At 43.8% G+C, this 20,597-nt stretch overlaps 1 protein-coding gene across 1 annotated transcript in view; it reads right to left on the reverse strand.

The window, feature by feature from the left end:
* TEX15 (testis expressed 15, meiosis and synapsis associated) overlaps positions 1-20,597 on the reverse strand; it is a 330,552-nt gene that overhangs the window by 223,046 nt on the left and 86,909 nt on the right. Inside the window, 1 exon segment of the mRNA XM_030192116.1 lies at positions 20,261-20,407. Within this exon segment, the coding sequence (XP_030047976.1) occupies positions 20,261-20,407 (147 nt within the window).

Raw genomic sequence — 20,597 nt, forward strand, 5'->3', positions numbered from 1 at the left:
GGTGGTAAAATAATGTGACAAGGTGGTAAGTCAAAGCCAGAAGGTTGCAAAGAGAGCAGCATAAACGCCAGAGGGAAAGAAATGTTAATGGCCCTATACAAACCAATAGTGAGGCTCCACTTGAGTATTGTGTTCAGTTTTAGAGGCCTTACCTCACTATGGGCATAAAAGACTTGAAGTGGGTCAGAGGAAGGTGACCAAAAGGCATGAGGTTTGAGCCAAAAGAGGTATGAGAAGAGACTTGAAAACCCTAATATACATGTCCGAGAGGAAAGAAGGGATAGGGAGACATGATACAGACATTTAAATACTTGACAGGTATTAATATACAAAAATATTTTTCAGAGATGGGGAAACGGTAGAACTAAAGTATATAAACTGAAGTTGCAGGGAGAGAGACTTAGGAGCATAGGCAAGTCAGTGGCCCAACTGCTTGGGGAGGCTAAGGGGGTGGGGTCAGGGGTGGTGCTTACATCCATAATTGTCTGACAACACACAGAAAAAAAAAATAAGTAAAAGTAAAATAGTCACAAGTAATTTAGATATTAGATATGTATCATATGTCAAAGAATAAAGTGGCTGCTCAAACTGTCTGAGAGCTTGGTGGCTGAACAGTATAGTTGGAAGGAAAGTACATTTCTACAGAATAGGCAGCCAGAACTTTTGCATGACACAAAAGCACCAGTGCCAAGGTCCATTTTCCAGGCACCATGACAACCTATCTCTCAGGATTCGTCAAACCTTGAATTGAGGGACTTATACATTCTAACATTTATATTATGAACACACAAAAAGAACATATTCATAGTTATCAACAAAAGACATAAGCATATATTAACCAATGTATACTATTCAAAAATATTATCAATTATTAAACACTGCTATTTCCATCCATGGAAAACCCCAAAATGAAATGGTCTGTCATGTCCCCTACCTCAACGCAAGTGGCATCCTCGGGCTGCGCAGGGTCCCGTCAACATGCACACTTGACTGGCACAGCCCTGAGCCATTTGTGTGTAGTTCTTCTCTAGCTTCAGGCTCCTTGATTGCTTTGCTTCCATGCACCTGGCTCTGCTCTCTCTCTCTGCCTGGCTTCCAGGCTCCTTGATTGCTTTGCTTCCACCCACCTGGGTCTGGCTCTTCCTCTGCCTGGCTTCCCTTGCTTCTCTCCTATTGGTCTTCCGGTTCCTCCTTCCCCTGCTCTTGTCCTATGGCTGTGCCCCTTCTCTCTGCTGATGTCAGACGCCAGCACTTTATCAGCTGAGCTCTCCCTAGACTCCTTGCTTCGGCTTCAGTAGGGTGCTTCTCCTCTACTTTGTTCTTTGTTGCTGACTCTGCCTGTACCTGGATTACTCTCGTGTCTGCTGCCTGCCTACTGGCCTTGCCTGTACCTGGATTACTCTCGTGTCTGCTGCCTGCCTATTGACTCTGCCTGTACCTGGATTACTCTCGTGTCTGCTGCCTGCCTACTGGCCTTGCCTGTACCTGGATCACTCTCTTGCCTGCTGCCTGTCTGGCCATCACGTTCATCACCCCGCTTCCTGCTCCATCTCGTAAGCCCTGCAGGCCGCCCGCACCTAGGGGCTCAACCTCTGGGGAATGGAGGTCAGCGCAGGTGAAACCCGGGGTTGTCCAGCCGCCAAGCAGAATCTGGTCCGAGTACCGGGCTCGGCAGCGCTCTACTTGGTACAAGAACTAACAGGTCTGACATGGTCACATTAGTGAAGTAACATACGGCAACTAGACTTCACATCATAGGTTTCAATGATCTGCTCAGGGTTAATATCTCCAACAAGATCATTTTCGATGTTCAGTAAACAAAGCTGACAGTCTTTCCTGACCCATTGTAGACCTTAGCCAGTTTTGTACATGTCATATGGCAGAAAAAGATCTCTCATAGGTAGCTATGCCAACAGGAAGAGTAAGTGCCAGTTTCAAAAGCTTTGTAGAGAGATGTGGTAGCCGTGTTAGTCCACTTTTAAAGGTAATCAATAGAAATAGAACAAAATAAAACACAGAAAAGAAAATAAGATGATACCTCTTTGGGTATTGGTGTGAGTAATATGTTACTGTGTTCGGTAGGGAAGGAACCTTGTTGTAACAAGAAGTTAAGATGGGCGGTGAGATCTGTGATGAAGCATTCAGGGGCCTCTTTCATTAAGTGGCTGGGGCAGGAGTCAAGATGACAATGGGATCTGGAGAGTTTAGAGATCGCCTTGGAAACTTCTTCGGTAGTGAGGAGGGTGAAACTTGTCCATGATCGGTCAACCGGAATTTCATTAATGTTGGGATCCAATTCATCGAGAAAGGTATCTATGTAGTTACCATCATGGGGAATTGAATTATGAAGATTAGAAATGTTAAATAAAAGTGCTTAGCCAATTGGTCTGCAGATGGGCTATTTGAAGATGAGAGGGTAACTGGATTAGTGTTGAGGAGGCTCTTTATTAGTTGATATTGTTTCTTTATATCTGTGCCATTGGTTGTGATTTTTTGAGTATAGTAGGTTCTTTTTGCTCTTTTAATGGCATTCTTATAAATTCTTTGTGACTGTTTCCAGGCGTTAAAGGTGAGGTTGTTTCTTGATCTACTCCATGCTTTTTCTAGTTTTCTGGTTTGTGATTTTAGGTTTTTTAGTAGGTCATTAAACCATGGTGATGGTTGACGTTTACATAAAGTTCTGGATCGAAGGGGGGCAATTTAATCTAGGATGAGTTCGCATCTGGTGTTCCAATCTGTGAGGAAGGAGAGAGAGTTAGGTTGTGCTGACCAGTTGTTGTTATATATATGTTGCCAGAAACTGTCTTTGTTAATCCATCCTCTAGAGGTGATTGTTGAGGGATTTTGAGTTAGAAGCATATCCTTTGTGCGCCATTATAAGGTTAGTATCGATTTATGATGATCAGACCAAGGGATATTAGACCATTTGATATCAGATATAGTTATGTTTTGGTTGTTGGAGAGTTTATAAGAAATTATGTCAAGCGAGTGACCTTTAATGTGAGTTGGTTGCACTGGAGGAAGGTCAATATCGCAGAGTTGAAAGAAGTCCATGCAATCGCGGGTAATTGGGGAGTGGGAGTCTTCTAAGTGTAGATTTAGGTCTCCAATTAATAGTACATTGGAGTAATTAGTGCAGGTATTTGCAATAAAGTCCATAAAAGTGGATTGACTGTTATTCCAGTCTACTGAAGGTCTGTAAAACAGAATGCAAGTTAGTTGGTCGCATAGTTTAGGACTATGGAGTTTGAATGAAGCAATTTCTAGCTGAGGTGCGATTAACTCTGACATGGATTCAGGGGCGATGTACGATTTATAAATAAGTGCTATCCTTCCACCTCTTCTTTCTTTTCTTGGCCAATGTATGATCTTATATTCAGGAGGGCATAAATCAATTATTCTGGGGTCGTTTGGACTATGGGTCCAAGTTTTAGTAATGAATAATAGATCAAGTTTGTCTGATTCATTGTCTTCACTGCAACTTTTCATTTACTTCCTCAGGCACAGTCAGTTTATCAGACAAACTTGATCTATTATTCATTACTAAAACTTGGACCCATAGTCCAACAGTGGGACTAGTAGCTTTACATGTTAGCTGTAATTGGGAAATTTAAACAGAGTGAAAGTGATAATACTTAATAAGCAACAGCAAATAAAGGTTGTCGTGACAACAATTTAGCTCTTATGGTGATGTAGTGCCACGATGCAGGCCAGGGGAGAGAGTGCAGGCAGGAACAGAAGATCCAGGCTGGAGCAGACGATGCAGGTCAGGACAAAGGATACAGGCTGAAACAGACGATGCAGGCTGGTCTAAACGATGCAAGCTGAGCAAAGGACGCAGGCTGGAACAGGGATGCAGGCTGGAACAGATGATGCAGGCTGAACAGATGATGCAGGCTGGGGGAGAGGATGCAGATAGGAACAGATGATGATGAAGGCTGAAAACAAACGATGCAGGCTGGGGCAGAGATTGCAGGCAGGAACAGATGCTGCAGGCTGGGGCAGAGGATATAGATGGGAACAGATGATGAAGGCTGGAAACAAATGAAGGAGGTTGGGGCAGAGGTTGCAGGCAGGAACAGATGGTGCAGGCTGGACAGAGGATGCAGGTAGGGACAGATGATACAGGGTGGAGCAGGGGGTGCAGATAGAGACTGATGATGCAGGCTGGGGTTGAGGCTGCAGACAGAAACAGATGATGAACGCTGGAACAGGCAATGTAGGCAGGGGCAGGAGGCTGGAGCTGGGGGTGCAGGCAGAGACTGATGATGTTGGCTGGGGTTGAGGATGTAGGCAGGAACAGATGGTGAAACTGGAACAAGCGATGCAGGAAGGATGCACCAAAAACTGGGTAGGTGCTGCCACTACTGCAGCTCGACCGCCACAGCACACAAGCAGTTCGATTTTAGTCCGATTTTAGTCCACTGTTACTTGGTATCAATCAAATTTCAACTAGGAGCTGTGTGCCCTCGCATCTGTCTAAACGGCGGCCATCTTGGCACAATCAGACCTATATCTTTCAACTGTGAGATCCATTAGCCGATCGCGACCACCGTGGCCCCAACTGTGCAACCCGACCAGGCGGGACTCGTCAGCCACAACTGATTCGTGCCAGATCTGATCAGTTTCCAGAGACACCAGCAATGGGCCTTAAATAGCGGTAACACCAGATTTGAAAGCGTGGACTAACGTGCGGTTTATCTGTGTCAGATCCGCCTGGGCAGTCTCCGCATTCCCTCCATCACCCTCGGTGATCCAGTCGTCGGGAGCTCAATTTATCTCCTACCTCCAATATCTCGGCTTTGTCTCTGAGGATGTGTGCCATTCTCTTCTTTATGGGTCTCTGTTGAGAGCTTGCTTCTCACTAGCTTGCGTTTTAAATTGGGTGGCTGTCGGAAGGCCAGCACAGGTGGGGATGGGAATATCTCTTTCAGTAATTCATCCTCCTGGAGTAGTGGCTACAGATCTCTTATGATTTTCCTTAGTTTTTCCAGCTCTGGGTTGTATGTCACTACAAGGGGGGGTTCTGTCTGTGGCTTTCTTTTCCTTGTACTGCAGCAGATTTTCCCGTGGTGTTTTTAGGGAGAAGGCAATATTCTTGGAGATTATTTTAGGGTTATAGCCTTTCTGTTTGAAGGATGCAGTCAGGATTTTGAGGTGCCTATCTCTGTCCCCTGGGTCAGAGCAGATACGGTGGTATCTTGTAGCTTGGCTGTGAATAATGGATTTTTTTGTATGTGAAGGGTGGAAACTGGAGTTGTGGAGGTAGCTGCATTTGTCTGTGGGTTTCCTATATATGGATGTTTATATGTAGCCATTGCTGACAAACTGTGGTGTCCAAAAACTTGAGTTTTTCTGGGGAGTTGTCAATTTTGAGTCTGATTGTAGGATGGTATGTATTGAAAGAACTGTAAAATTGTTTTCGAGTTTCTTCCCCCTCAGTCCAAATCATAAAAATGTCATCAATATACCGGTAGTATTTTAGGGGTGTGGTCTGATACAGGTATGTATTAAAAAATGTCTCTTCCAGTTCAGCCATAAAGAGGTTAGCATATTGGGATGCTGCTTTGTAAAATTTGGATAAAAAAGTGTTGAAGCAGCTGCTTTCAGAGTTTCCAGAGTGATTTTTTGTGTGGTAAGTCAATTTTTTTCAAATTCCATCTCTGTGTGAGCAAGTTTCATATTGATAGAAAGAGCACTTGCATATTTACTGAGTAGCCCATTGTTGCCCACCAAATCGCATTTCAGAACTGCATCAACACTTTTTGCAATTTCCACTGATTGAGGTGAAAACCTGCGACTGCATGCTTTTAACAGTGTATCCAGCACAGACAAATACAGTTGTCTTCCCCATTTTTCTTTTGCAGTCTCATTTTCACTCGAAGACTCAGAGAGATATTCTCTCTGTCCAAGTGTGCTTGTAATAAACAAACATTCTAGTGAAGCTGTTCTTTTCACAGTTCTTGACTGTCGTCGTTTGGGAGTGTGCTCTTCATCTGTGTCAGGAACATTATACAGATCACAGAGCTTTTCGATCTCCTCCCAAATATCAGCCCACTTAGCATCTGCAGGGCTGCAGAGAGACTGCTGGGCCCGGGCCAGGGACGCCGCCACCCCCCCCCCCCCAAAGGATCGTCATCACTGCTGCTGCCCCCGCCCTGAATCACTGCTGCCCCCTGCAACTGTAAATACCTTGGCTGGCAGGGATTTCAAGGCCCCGCCAGCAAAACAGTCTTCCTCCAGTGCTGCTTTTCTTCACTCTGCCGCATGGTCTGCCCCTGCGGCTGCTTTTTCTCTCATATCGCGCATGCTCGAAGTGGTCTTAGCATCATCTTGGCTGGACCTCAAACTCGGAGTGGACTCAGCAGCTTGGCTGGAACTGGAACTCGGCAAAGGTTCGGCTAGGAGTGCCACTTGAACAGGAATCGAAGGCTCAGTTACATAGTAACATAGTAGATGACGGCAGAAAAAGACCTGCACGGTCCATCCAGTCTGCCCAACAAGATAACTCATATTTGCTGCTTTTTGTGTATACCCTACTTTGATTTGTACTAGTGCTCTTCAGGGCACAGACTGTATACGTCTGCCCAGCACTATCCCCGCCTCCCAACCACCAGCCCCTCCTCCCAACCACCGGCTCTGGCACAGACCGTATAAGTCTGCCCAGCACTTTCCTCACCTCCCAACCACCAGTCCCGCTGCCCACCACCGGCTCTGGCACAAACCGTATAAGTCTGCCCAGCACTATCCCCGCCTCCCGATCTTGACTAAGCTCCTGAGGATCCATTCCTTCGGCACAGGATTCCTTTATGCTTATCCCACGCATGCTTGAATTCCGTTACTGTTTTCATTTCCACCACCTCCCGTGGGAGGGCATTCCAAGCATCCACTACTCTCTCCGTGAAAATATACTTCCTGACATTTTTCTTGAGTCTGCCCCCCTTCAATCTCATTTCATGTCCTCTCGTTCTACCACCGTCCCATCTCCAGAAAAGGTTCGTTTGCGGATTAATACCTTTCAAATATTTGAAAGTCTGTATCATATCACCCCTGTTTCTCCTTTCCTCCAGAGTATACATGTTTAGTTCAGCAAGTCTGTCCTCATACGTCTTGTAACGCAAATCCCATTCCATTCTCGTAGCTTTTCTTTGCACCGCTTCAATTCTTTTTACATCCTTAACAAGATACGGCCTCCAAAACTGAACACAATACTCCAGGTGGGGCCTCACCAACAACTTATACAGGGGCATCAACACCCCATTTCTTCTGCTGGTCACACCTCTCTCTATACAGCCTAACAACCTTCTAGCTACGGCCACCGCCTTGTCACACTGTTTCATCGCCTTCAAATCCTCAGATACTATCACCCCAAGATCCCTCTCTCCGCCCGTACCTATCAGACTCTCCCCGCCTAACACATATGTCTCCCGTGGATTTCTATTCCCTAAGTGCATCACTTTGCATTTCTTGGCATTGAATTTTAATTGCCAAACCTTAGACCATTCTTCTAGCTTCCTCAGATCCTTTTTCATGTTTTCCACTCCCTCCCGGGTGTCCACTCTGTTACAGATCTTAGTATCATCCGCAAATAGGCAAACTTTACCTTCTAACTCTTCGGCAATGTCACTCACAAATATATTGAACAGAATCGGCCCCAGCACCGATCCCTGAGGTACTCCACTACTCACCTTTCCTTCCTCCGAGCGAATTCCATTCACCACCACCACCCTCTGGCGTCTGTCTGTCAACCAGTTCCTAATCCAGTTCACCACTTCAGGTCCTATCTTCAGCCCCTCCAGTTTATTTAAGAGCCTCCTGTGGGGAACCGTGTCAAAAGCTTTGCTGAAATCTAAGTAGATTACGTCCATAGCTCGTCCCTGATTCAATTCTCCTGTCACCCAATCAAAGAACTCAATGAGATTCATTTGGCACGATTTCCCTTTCCCGCTCGAACTGGACTCAGAGGCTTGACTGGAAGCGGAGGCTCGGTTCGAAGTGCGACTCGGACTGGATTCCGAGGCTTGAGGGGGAGCGCCACTTGACCTGGGATTGAAGGCTTAGTTCGAAGCACCACCCGGACTGGAATTGGAGGCTCGGTTAGCAGCGTCACTCGGACTGGACTCCGAGGCTTGAGAGGAAGCGCCACGAACTGGGATAGGAGGCTCGGTTAGAAGCGCGGCTCGGACAGGCTTCCGAGCTTGGGTGGAACAAGGACCTTGGCTTGGACTCAGCAACTTGACTGGAACTGGAACTTGACCTGGACTCAGCGTCTTGGCTGGAAATGGAACACAAAGTGGCCTCAGCATCTCGACTGGAACTGGAACTCAGCTTAGGTGCAGCATCTAGGCTAAAACAGTGACTCGGTCTGGACTCAGCATCTGGGCTGGAACTCGGCTTGAACTCAGCAGCTTGGCTGGAGCTGAAACTCAGCTTGGACACAGCAGCTTGGCTGGAGCTGAAACTCGGCTTGGACTCAGCAGCTTGGCTGGAACTGGAACTCGGCTTGGACTCAGCAGCTTGGCTGGAACTGGAACACAGAGTGCCCTCAGCATCTCGGCTGGAACTGGAACTCAGACCGGGACTACTAAGCCACCTTCTTTCAGCATGAGCTTCAGGAGTATCCCGCAGGGCTGGATCCGAGAGGAGTTGGTAGCGGTAAAAGAAGAGCTTGGTAGAGGGATCAATAACAGAAACTGGATTTTCAAAGAACACAAGCCAAAAGACACGCTTTCTCTCCGCTGCAGCTTCAGGAGTATTCTTCAGGGCTGGATCAGACAAAAGTTTAACACGGTAATCATGGAGCCTCATAAACAGATCCAGAGCAAAAATTGGGTTGGAACTGGGATCCGAACTGGAATTAGGAACTAAACCGGGGCTGGAACCCGGATCTCCAACAGAGCAAAAAGTCTGGGGCTGGAAGCCCAGCTGGAAGGATGATCTTGCCGAGCTCATGGCCTTTGCATTCTGTCACGTTTTCAAAACAGGAACTAGGTTTGTGAGCTCTTGGGCCACTGCCGAGGAGCGGCAGTGGCAGGCAAAACCACCCCACACCGGAGACTAGGCAGAACAAGACTGGAACTCCGGACTGGAGTTGCAGCTGAGGCAAACCAGCAGGACTTAAGCAGAGCAGGCACACTTAAACTTCACCTGCACTTGGCCACCTTTCGCCAGGAGTTGAGCTCCTGACTGCAAGTGGCCGGCAGGACTTACTAGGCAAGGCAGGACAGGATACCCACTAGGCTGAAACAGGACTGAGGGTCAGAGGGGAAAGGAACATACAGGGGCAACAGGGAAAGGAAGGGAAAGCTCACGGGCAGGACTAAAAGCTGTAAGCAGCCACTAAAACAGGGAACAAAACACTGCTAACAAGACACAGAACTGAAAGCTGCAGAGCAGCCACAAGACACAAACAGACAACCAAGTACTAGACACAGAACAGTAGAATAACCCAAGGAACAAGTTGGGTCTGGGCAGGCAGCAGGCACAAGAGAAAACCAGGAAACAAGCAGAGTCTGGGCAGACAGCAGAATCAGGCAAGAAACTAAAACAAGAAACTAGGCTAGGCAGACGTGCACAAAGTACCAACATACCAGGGACCTTAGACGATGCAAAGGCAAAGCAGAGAGTTTCAAAATGGCATATAAGCCCAGCAGCAGCTGAGGCTCAAGCTGCAGCAATCACTAGGTAAGTATGGGTGCTGTGCAAGTTCAAACAAAACAAGCAGGTCTGGCAGGTCGGAAGATCCGGACCGGACTCACCCTCAAATGTCATACCCACCTCCCTAGCAGCAGTATGCAGGTCCCTGGAGCAGTTGTTAGGGAGTGCAGTGGACTTCAGGCAGGTGGACCCAGGCCCATCCCCCCCTACCTGTTACAATTGTGCTGCTTAATGCTTAGTCATCCAACCCCCCCCAAACCCACTGTACCCACATGTAGGTGCCCCCCTTCACCCCTTAGGGCTATAGTAATGGTGTAGACTTGTGGGCAGTGGGTTTTGAGGGGGATTTGGGGGGGCTCAACACACAAGGGAAGGGTGCTATGCACCTGGGAGCTCTTTTACCTTTTTTTTTTTTTTTTTTTTTGTAAAAGTGCCCCCTAGGGTGCCCGGTTGGTGTCCTGGCATGTGAGGGGGACCAGTGCACTACGAATCCTGGCCCCTCCCACAAACAAATTCCTTGGATTTATTCATTTTTGAGCAGAGCGCTTTCATTTTCTATTATCGCTGAAAAACAAAAACGCCCAGCTAACAAATTGTTGAATAAAATATGGACGACTATGTTTTTCGAAAATACGGTTCGGTCCGCCCCTTCACGGACCCGTTCTCGGAGATAAACGCCCATGGAGATAGACGTTTTCGTTCGATTATGCCCCTCCACGTATAACAACCGTTTCCCCCAAAGCAATTACAAATCGTATCTGTATTTGGTAAGTTACTAATAAAAGATTTGAATTGCTTTCTCAACTGCACGTAGCCTCGGGTGATTTATTTCCCACTAACAAATTACAAGTGGCTGGCCCATTGGTATTTGGGAGGAGGGATAAATTCACCCTAACATTCAACCCCTAACAGTCAAAATGTCAATCTGCTCCAGGGACAGAGTGCTTTCAACAATAAAAGGATCATGCTCACTGAGGAGTATAATTATATACAGCTTGAGGATTTTTAATTAATAATAGTGGGTAAATTTATAAAATCCTTAAAGTTTGGACCTAATGTAAAAAGTCATTCCATATTTTCATTTCTTCAAGAAATCAGATCTATTGTAGCCCTAGATGGCTGAATTTGACTATCCTTAAAATAATTTACACGCCTCAATTTTTCTATTGCATTTAAACTACACATCAAAGAAAACTGTTTGAACAGGAAACAAACAGATTAACAAAGAAATATAACCAAAATCGCATTAACAAATGGGTCAGAAACAAAATAAATAGGATAATAGTCCACACTACAGGGGGCAAGAGTCAGGAAAACCACTGGAAGTTTGTATCTAGCAAAATCCTCTTACTACATTGTAACACAGTAGATGACGGCAGATAAAGACCTGTATGGTCCATCCAGTCTGCCTAAGATAAACTCGTATGCGCTACTTTATATGTATACCTGACCTTGACTTCCTTTATGGCATATAACTTTCTCCTGCACCTTTTCATGGCTCCTGACAGTCTCACTTCACAGCACTGCCCTTGCTGCTCTTTTATATTTAAATATCCTCCTCAGACCCTGCTCATTCGATCTGTACCAGATTCTTCGTTCCAGTTTATCTCGCAACTGTGTTTTACACCTGCACTCGTCTCTCTTCTTTCATTTTTCATTTGCACTGCTCACTTGCAGTGTTTTTGTCCCCTGCTGTTTAATACATTTATATTCACACCCGATCTAGCATTCATTTGCGGATTATTTCATTGCCTCCTGTCCTTACAGCTCTTCTACATTTTAATACATACCCATCTGCATTGCTCACATGCCCCCCATTTTTCCTCTTTTACAATATGGCTCTCTCTATTGGGACTACATTCCTCTTTTCAGTGCATTTTGTTTGGGTATTACTATTTTATCTATACTTCTTTTGTGCTTCTCTTCTCTCCCTTTGCCACCCACTTGATCATAGATTCACTTTTCTCTTTCTTTCTGTCTATATGATGTACTGATCCTCTCTCTCTGCAGGCCAACAAATCGTTTTTTTTCAAAATGTTCTGTGCAGCTCTTGTAGTCTCTCTGCATTTACACCCTAGTATGCACTAGTACAAGTATCACTCCCTGTGTCTTACCTCCTTTTTTTGTCATTTATACTTGTTATACTATTGTCTCCACAGGATTGCTTGTGCTTTCTACCAACATAGCCTGCATACCTACCAATCATTAGTCTTTTTAAAGGCTTGATTTGGCTTAGCTCCACCCACTGGCGTTTACTGCATACAGGTCAATACCACCTGTTCATCTATCTACAATATGTTATATTTAACATACTTTCAATTATGTTTTTAGAAGGTCATATGTGTTTTTAAACTTAAACCTAGATATACGTTTGTTTTTTTCATTATCCAAATTATTATGTTTTAGATGCTTTTATGTACCTAGATTTTGTGTCCTCTATATACCTTTATATCTGTTTCTAGATGGCTATATATTTTTTTTACTGCTCATATCAATATGTACATAATTACATATCCATCTACTCCACTCTGTTATGTGCATTTTAAGGTACTCATATTTATATATATATATATTTAATTGTAGACTCTTGAGACAGGCATTCTTCACCGAAACATACTGCTGTGTCGAGTCTTATTTCTACTATTAAAAGACATTTTTACTACTTATTTATCATCTCCTTGGGTTTTTGGAAGCGTCCTGTTGATCACGCTACTCCATTGTTCCTTGATTTGTCATTGCCAATTTCGGGGCACAGTCCATAGAAGTCTGCCCAGCACTAGCTTTGCTTCACAATTACCGGTGTTGCCACCCAATCTCCGCTAGGCTTCTGTGGATCCATTCCTTTTGAACAAGGTTCCTTTGTGTTTATCCCATGCATTTTTGAATTCCGTTACCGTTTTCATCTCCACCACCTCTCGCGGGAGGGCATTCCAAGTATCCACCACTCTCTCCATGAAAAAATACTTCCCGACACTTTTCCTGAGTCTGCCCCTCTTCAACCTCAATTCATGTCCTCTAGTTCTACCACCTTCCCGTCTCCGGAAAAGATTTGTTTGCGGATTAATACCTGTATCATGTCACCCATTTCTCCTTTCCTCCAGGGTATAGATGTTCAGGGCAGCAAGTTTCTTCTCATATGTGTTGTAATGCAAATCCCATACCATTTTTGTAGCTTTTTTTTTAACCGCTTGAAGTCTTTTTTCATCCTTAGCAAGATACTGCCTCTGGAACTGTACTTTTAACTGTACTATACTCTTAACATCCTGAAATAACAGGTGCAAAAAGCTCAAACAAAAAAGTCACAGGGAGACACCTCTCTCCTCAAGAAAAAATCTCAACTGAATTACATCATAAAAAACATACTTATCAAATGTGATCAAAGTAGAAACGACAGGGTCTGCTGGACGTTGAATGGACCACTTCTAAATAAGGGAGGGTCCAAGAAAGCACAAAGGCAGACGGTCTGCAAGCTCCAAGATGGAAAATGCACAAAGCAGATCGTTAAGAATGTAATTTATTAACACAATTCAAATAAAAATTATATATATATATATATATATATATACACACACACATATATAAATAGCCCGACACAGGCCGTGTTTCGCCCAGCAGGGCTGCTTCAGGGGCTACAGGAAATAACAACACAAATATAGTTATACAAATACTCTTCTAAAATCATATTAAAATTATGTGTATACACAGTTAAAAAGAAACTCACTAACCGCTCATAAAATAAAATGCATGCGAAAAAAAATATATATAGCACCAATATCCCACACAGAGGACATGCATATAGACATGTGTACAGCCACACGAATAAACTTTTGAAAAACATATTAAAATATATTTGAGAAAATATATATATATATTTAAATAAATAGACAATCGGTAACCCGATGCACATACTTGACATGAAAAAAGCATTAACCATAAAAATATTCCACCAATGTTTACATAAATATCATATTTAGAACCTATATATGTATATATTAAATCCATAAAAATAATAATAAAAACAATAAAAAATGACGACAAATATCGACAGGTACAAGTTGAAAACTTTTTAAATTTAAAGACACCCACCTACACAAAAATCCTCTATTATCACATAGGAAAAATTGTATTGGATAATTTCAGAAATATACTGTGGGGAAAAAAGGAACAGGACAACATGAGAAACAAAAAATAACAAGAAAATCAAAAATTTAAATGAATAGGAGAACAACCTAAACAGGAACTCACATGTGCAAATGATCACCGTTGGAAAAAAACAGCTCTCCGAGAGGGGCCAAAAGGACATGACCTAAATATAATCGTATCAATAATTACAATGACTCCTACCAATAATGTACATACATATATAATGAAATGTATCTGCATAGTGTCTGATATCTTCTTGTGGCCATAATGCATAAGATAAAAACCTATGAATCTGACGACATCCATCATAAAGAGGCCTAATAGCTCTAGCATACTATCACTTCTAACCCATAGTCTCGAAAGGTACTAACTGCCACACGACTTTAAATTACGTGTCTGGTCATATAGACAGTGGATCAATCTGTGAACAATGCTAAACACACCCGGACTCACCAAACAATGTATTATAAAAGTGGTTCTACGGCCAATAGTGTCTTGCCCCTACTACCGTCGATGAAATACACCCAAAAAGCCATTACTCACATTCCGTCTATCTGGCGTCTCTTGTCTCTGGAAAAGCTGAAAAACGCGCGAAAGTAAGTGCAGGAAGTTAAATACCGGAACTCAAGGTCAAAGTTCGAAGTGCAGTTACTAAAATATCTTCTTAAATTATGCAAGTAGTGAGCTGACAAATAGGGGGAGAAAGTGGAAAAGAAAAATAATAAGTCATAAATAGAAAAATCCATAAAGTGACTCGACTATGTATATGAATGACGTCACTATAGAACCGAGCGCACCCAAGGGAAAAATGCTCACGGAGGACCACTAAGTCCCGTTCTTACAAAACGGCGATGGATTAAAGCATAAAATACAAAAGAAACAAACAATAAAGAAGAAAAGAAGAAAAAAAGAAAAAAGAACCTTTTAAAAAAATATACGTATAAAGGTCTCCTTATATTTAAATAGATATGTGTTTGTACATAAAGTTTTATGGACATATGCATCTAATTCAAAAACTAAAAAAATAGCAAGATAAAAGTAATAGCAAACTAATAAAAAAAATTTTTGGCAACAAAAGATGGTTTTGAGGATGAGTAATGAAACAATAGTAAAAATATATAAAGAATATGAATAAAAATAAAAATACTACTTATAGGATTTCTGTGTGGTGGATGTCAAATGTATCTTAATAAAACAAACAGTACTAGATATTTTTTGCCCAAATACAAACATATTATAACATATTATTCAGAGGTCATAGAAACACCGAGAGGTCTGTCTCAGAATTCAGACCATGTGGATGGAGAGTGTTTAAATCCTATATAAATTCTTGTTCCTTGCGTAGATCACGGTGAACACAGATGTGGCTGGGAGTTTCATGTGTCATATCATCCAGTCCACCTGTCAGGTTTTCCCAAAACGCAGAAACTAGGATCGTGAGCCCTTGGACCACTGCCGAGGAGCGGCAGTGGCAGGCAAAACCACCACACACAGGGATAAGGCAGAACTCTGACACGGCCAGCTAGACTTCACCTGCACTTGACCACCGTTCCTCAGGAGTTGAGCCCCTGAGTGCAGGTGGCCGGCAGGACTTACCGGACAGGGCAGGAACTGGAAACCAGCTGGATACACACAGGGTCTAGAATACACAGGGAGGCTAGGCAGAATACTAGACTAGGTCTCTCAGACAGACAAGGGACAGAACTGAAAGCTGCAAGCAGCCACTGAAACAGGGAACAAACAACCTAAGAACTACACACCGGAATACAAACAAGAAACAAGACTGGGAAACAAGCAATACAGAACAAGAAATACACAAAGACTAAACTAGAATCAGGCAAGAATACAGACTATAAAGTGGACTAGGCAGAAGTGCAACAAGCACCAACAAACCAGGGCCTTAGGCGATGCAAAGGCCAAGCAGAGAGTTTCCAAATGGCTAATAAGCCCAGCAGCAGCTGAGATTCAAGCTGCAGCATTCACCAGGCAGCTACGGGTGCTGTACAGGTTCAAACAAGACAAGCAAGTCTGGCAGGCCGGAAGATCCGGACTGGACTGGGCTGAAGTCTGGAACGGGGAAACAGCACATAGACAATCCAACGCAGCCATCTTTTCGATCATATGATGTCTGATTTGAGCGCAATATTGCTTGGGAAGAAGCTGACCTGCTGTTTATATGCTTTTGCTTTGTTTAATATCACAGCAACTGAAAGCCCCTGACGCAGCCCTTGTGGGCAAAACACAGTCTGTGTCGGGCGATTATTTCTCCAATAAAGTCTGATTAATACCACCTAGCGATCTGCTCTTTTGTTTGCTTCCACATTGGATTTTGCGGATCATCTGCCTTCTTGTTTTCTTAACCACACACAGGTGCAGTAGAGTAGAGTAATCAGGAGCCATGCTGGAAGCAGCCAGCACACAGAGACAGAGACAGAACTAACTCAGGAAGAACAGACAGACGCCAGCTCAGCAAGCTGACCGCCGGGAAATAAGGTGAGCCCTGAGAGGGGTCACGACCACAATCGTGACACCACCCATATTAGTAACAGCTCAGGCCATACTGTTGGAATTGTTCAGTACAGATGAGAATCCACGGTCTATGTCCACCTTGATCCTGGTAGCAAGCTCAGGAGATTCACTGTTCCTGGCTATAATTGTATTAATTATAACACGCTGCTGTTGCTGTTATAGAAGAAGAAAAGCCATAATCTACTCCGTCAAGAGGAGGATGGAAAGGAGCTTACAGCAATCTCCAAAAACAATTGCAATGGACTCTAGTCTTGAGGGAGCCAATTGCAGAGGATGAAATGATGGTCCTCCCTGCATCAAGATCTGACCACAAGCCACAAAGTCAATGGGGCCATGCCCAGACGCCAGGATTCTGAAGTTTCCCTTGACAGGCCAGAGTACCTTTGGATCTTCTTCCTGCGAGCTCCGCCTGAGCCACCTGCAGCCTGACTTAGTCACCGGACCAGGCCGGGGTCGGTCTTCTACATTGCCATTCCAGCTGCTGCGCGTTGACAGCTACTTCCACAGTCCATTTTAGACCCTCTTCCCTTTTCCCTTCCTACCCTGTTCCTTTTACCCTATCTAATGTAATGTAATGATTCCTGTACATTGTAAGCCAACTTGAGTCTGCTTATTGTGGAAAAAGTGGGGTATAAATGTTCATAAATACATAAATAAATAAATAAATTATTCTGAAAGAAATTACACATTTAGAAGGAAATCTAAGTTGAACATGGCCCAAGTGAGGTCACATGCTGTTTTAATTCAAGAAACTGTTTTCTCCTAAACTGAATCCATTTGATCATGTCTAGAAAAACCTGGATTTTTTTTTCCATAAAAATTACGAATCTCTCACCAGAAAGAAAAATTTCATTATAGCCTTTTCCTCCCTTTTGAAAAACAAACCAATACCAACAATGTTGTTCTTGACCAATGTCTTCTGATAATTTGCAATATTTCAGACACATTTTAATGATACCTGATCATTAGAAGGGCAGACCGTAGTCAAACATTTAGCAGTAATTCGTTATCAGATAGAAATCCGATTGAAGGAAAAATAAGAAAACTGCAGCCTAAAGTTACGGATAAATTTTTTTTATAATTTTCCTCAAAACAAAGTTTTATCATGAGAAACAGTACATATTACAGCTTTCAACACAGTCAACTGATTTTTACAGTTGATCTATACGAGAAACTTGCTCTATAATTCAGTGTCCATATCCTGCAGTTATTTACTGAAGAAGTTAATCAATAGACATAAAACAAAATAAAACATGGAAAAGAAAATAAGATGATATTCTTTTTTATTGGACATCAACAATACATTTTCTTGATTAAGCTTTCGAAGGTTGCCCTTCTTCGTTAGATCGGAAATAAGCAAATGTTGGTAGATGACAGTATATATAAGTGAAACATCAAAGCATTCCAGTGACAGTCTAACAGGATGGGGGTGGATAGGCGAGAGACAGGAAGAGGGAAAGGTGAGATATGTATGGTGTCTTGTCCACAAGGAGGCGTGAGCCCTTAGGTCCCGCAAGGCACAAAAGGACCCTCCAAAGGACAGCGCGCAACCCCCAAGTCTTCACCCGCGGCGACCGCCGTTCACCAAGGGTTGAGCCCCAGCTGCAGGCGGTCAACGGGACTTCAGGAACCACGGGGTACCGGACTGGCCTGGGCTGGAACCGGGAGAGAAGCGGGCAGGTGGAAGGAAGAGTCCAAAGACTGGCAGCAGATCAGGGCCGGCAGCCAAAGCATAGTCGGGGTCAGGCAAGAGGTCAAGGCCGGCAGCAGTAGAGAAGTCAAAGTCAGGCTGGAGGTCGAGGCAGGCAGCTAGACAGAGATACCCAGGAAACAGTCCAAATTCCAAAATCCGCAAAACCAGGAAAACACCAAAACACAGGAACCACGGAGATAGGCTTCGGGAACAGAACCTGAAGCCAAGTGCTAGCTCAGTTCCCCTCTTCAAATACAGAACAATATCAGCCGCCCCGCCCCCGTAGGAACAGCCGACCAATCCGGTCCTGGGTATCGGCAGAGTCCCTCTGATTGGCTCTGTCTGATCTCCCAGGCGGGACCACCAACTTGGCCTCCCAATCCGGCGCCTCAGAGGCGGAGCTCTGGACCCTCCTGCCCAGGAGGGAGGAAGACGCCGACCATCGCGTCCTGGCGCTGCCTCCTTCGGCGGCGCGAACATCGCCCCCACAACCGGCAACCGAGAGACCGGCGGCCGCAGTCGCCGGCCTCCAGTCCCGGCCGGAACGGCCATCACTGCGGCGGGGCCTGACTCCACGCTGAGGCCTTCGGGCTGCTACCCCTCGCCGCGGAGGACGCTGGCTCCCGCCCCCTGCGGCGGAAGAGCAGGTAGGGGCGCGGGACGCGACATATGGAGACAGGAGGGTGACAAAGCAGTACAATTTTCAAAGCAGTACAATTTTATGGTTTATAATGGGCTAGAAAACCCAGATCTTTGTTAAGTCCTGTCTGATGGGTGTCAAAATATTTAATCATTCTGACTTCAAAGGTCTTAAGTTCCTGTATTGTTTTAAGTTATGTCCAATAAAAAAGGTATCATCTTCTTTTCTTTTCCACGTTTTATTTTGCTTTATTTCTATTGATTACCTTTAAAAGTGGACTAACACAGCTACCACACATCTCTACTGAAGAAGTTGAAATTGCTACAAATGAAAAGCACACCTTATGCAAGTTTTCAGTCACTGACCTAAGTGCACCCAACATTACCACAGAAAGTCTTACTAGATGTTGTAAAGATTCCAAACAAAGTGGTGAAACCGGAACAATACGTGGGTTCAAAACCTCAGGACTCCTTCAGTAGATCCCTCCATAACCAACACCCTGGAACTACAAGGTGTTGGAGTTGATTCAATTCCATCAGGGCTCGATTGAGCCGGTAAGTGAGGCACTCTGGATTCCATTCCGGTGTCCTCCCTAGGCCTCAGCAATCCAGCATTGATAATCCCAGGATATGGAGGAAAACAGAACCTGCAGAGCTAAGTGACACATCACTTGCTATCTTGGGGCTCATCCAAGCTCTAGCAGCACCTTCACCTGTAAGTAAAGTTGGTAATTGCAGTTTGGTGCTGGGATTGAAATGATGATAGGGGAAGAGGAACACCCTTAGTCTTGAGCCATCCCTTTGCATAAGCAGTTAAAACTTTAGGAAAAAAATCAAAATGTAAGCTGAAGGAAGAGGAACAACCTCTCAGCGTGTCTTATTCTGACATCATCTTATCCCCACACCTCAATTTTTTAAAATAATCTCAATTTCTTTAAATAATCTCTTCTACTGTTTATAGCTTTTTAAACTTTATTTAGCACTACACAGTCAAATCTTTCATTTCCGCAAAGAATTTTTTAAAAAGTGAACAGCAAAGAATGGAATTTTAGGGGCCCTTTTACAAAGCTGTGGTTAGTAATAATGCAGCTTACCGAAGCAAACAATGGCATACTGGAGGGTGCGCTGAGGCATCCCTTGGTAATTTTGAGATGTACATGGGCTACCCACGTGCTAAAAAATAAAATATATTTTTTTGTGGTGAGGGCATTATCTGGAGTGAAAAGTGGGCTTGTTCTGTGCTAAACAGCACAGCTACATTGCTGCGCAGTAACCAATTAGCAAATGCTGAGTACTTGAGCCTTTACTGCTTACAAAATAGGTAGCAGTAAGGGCTTACGCACTAATCTGTTTTAATGGCCAAGTGCTAATGGCAAAATTAGCATGTGGCAAATAATATAAAAAATAGGAAATTGGGCCATTTTATCTCAAATACAAATGGCCTTAGCATGTGGGAAAGACCCATGTAAGGGTGAGCTAAGGCCACTTTTTACCACTGTATGGTAAAAGGGCCCCTTAATTTAGGGCTTCATTTGGGTGGGAAAGTATCCTATCAAGACTAGTGTGTAATTCATTTTGAAAAAGAAAATATATACGAACTGATGAGCAAATGGCTTGACGATCAACTGGGTCTTTAGCAGAAGGTAAAATTCTTGACATATGACAATCAAAGTTTGGTGTCGGGTCCAAGGCAACTTTCTTCTTCTCCAAAACAGGTTGAATTTTTTTCACTTTTCCAAAGAGAACCTATTCCAAAAACAGATGAACTATATCATTAGTAAACTATTTGAGATGAAGTAAACAAATAGCAAAAAGAAAATTTACAAGTGAAAGACAATTCTCTAAGTTGCTGCCTAAATTTAGGCACCAACAGTGCACATATATTAAGCGCATAAGTGCTAGATGCTATTCTGTAACCAGCATTCATAAGTTGCTT

Source organism: Microcaecilia unicolor, chromosome 2 (genome assembly GCF_901765095.1).
Source record: "Microcaecilia unicolor chromosome 2, aMicUni1.1, whole genome shotgun sequence".
NCBI classification, from domain to species: Eukaryota; Metazoa; Chordata; class Amphibia; order Gymnophiona; family Siphonopidae; genus Microcaecilia; species Microcaecilia unicolor.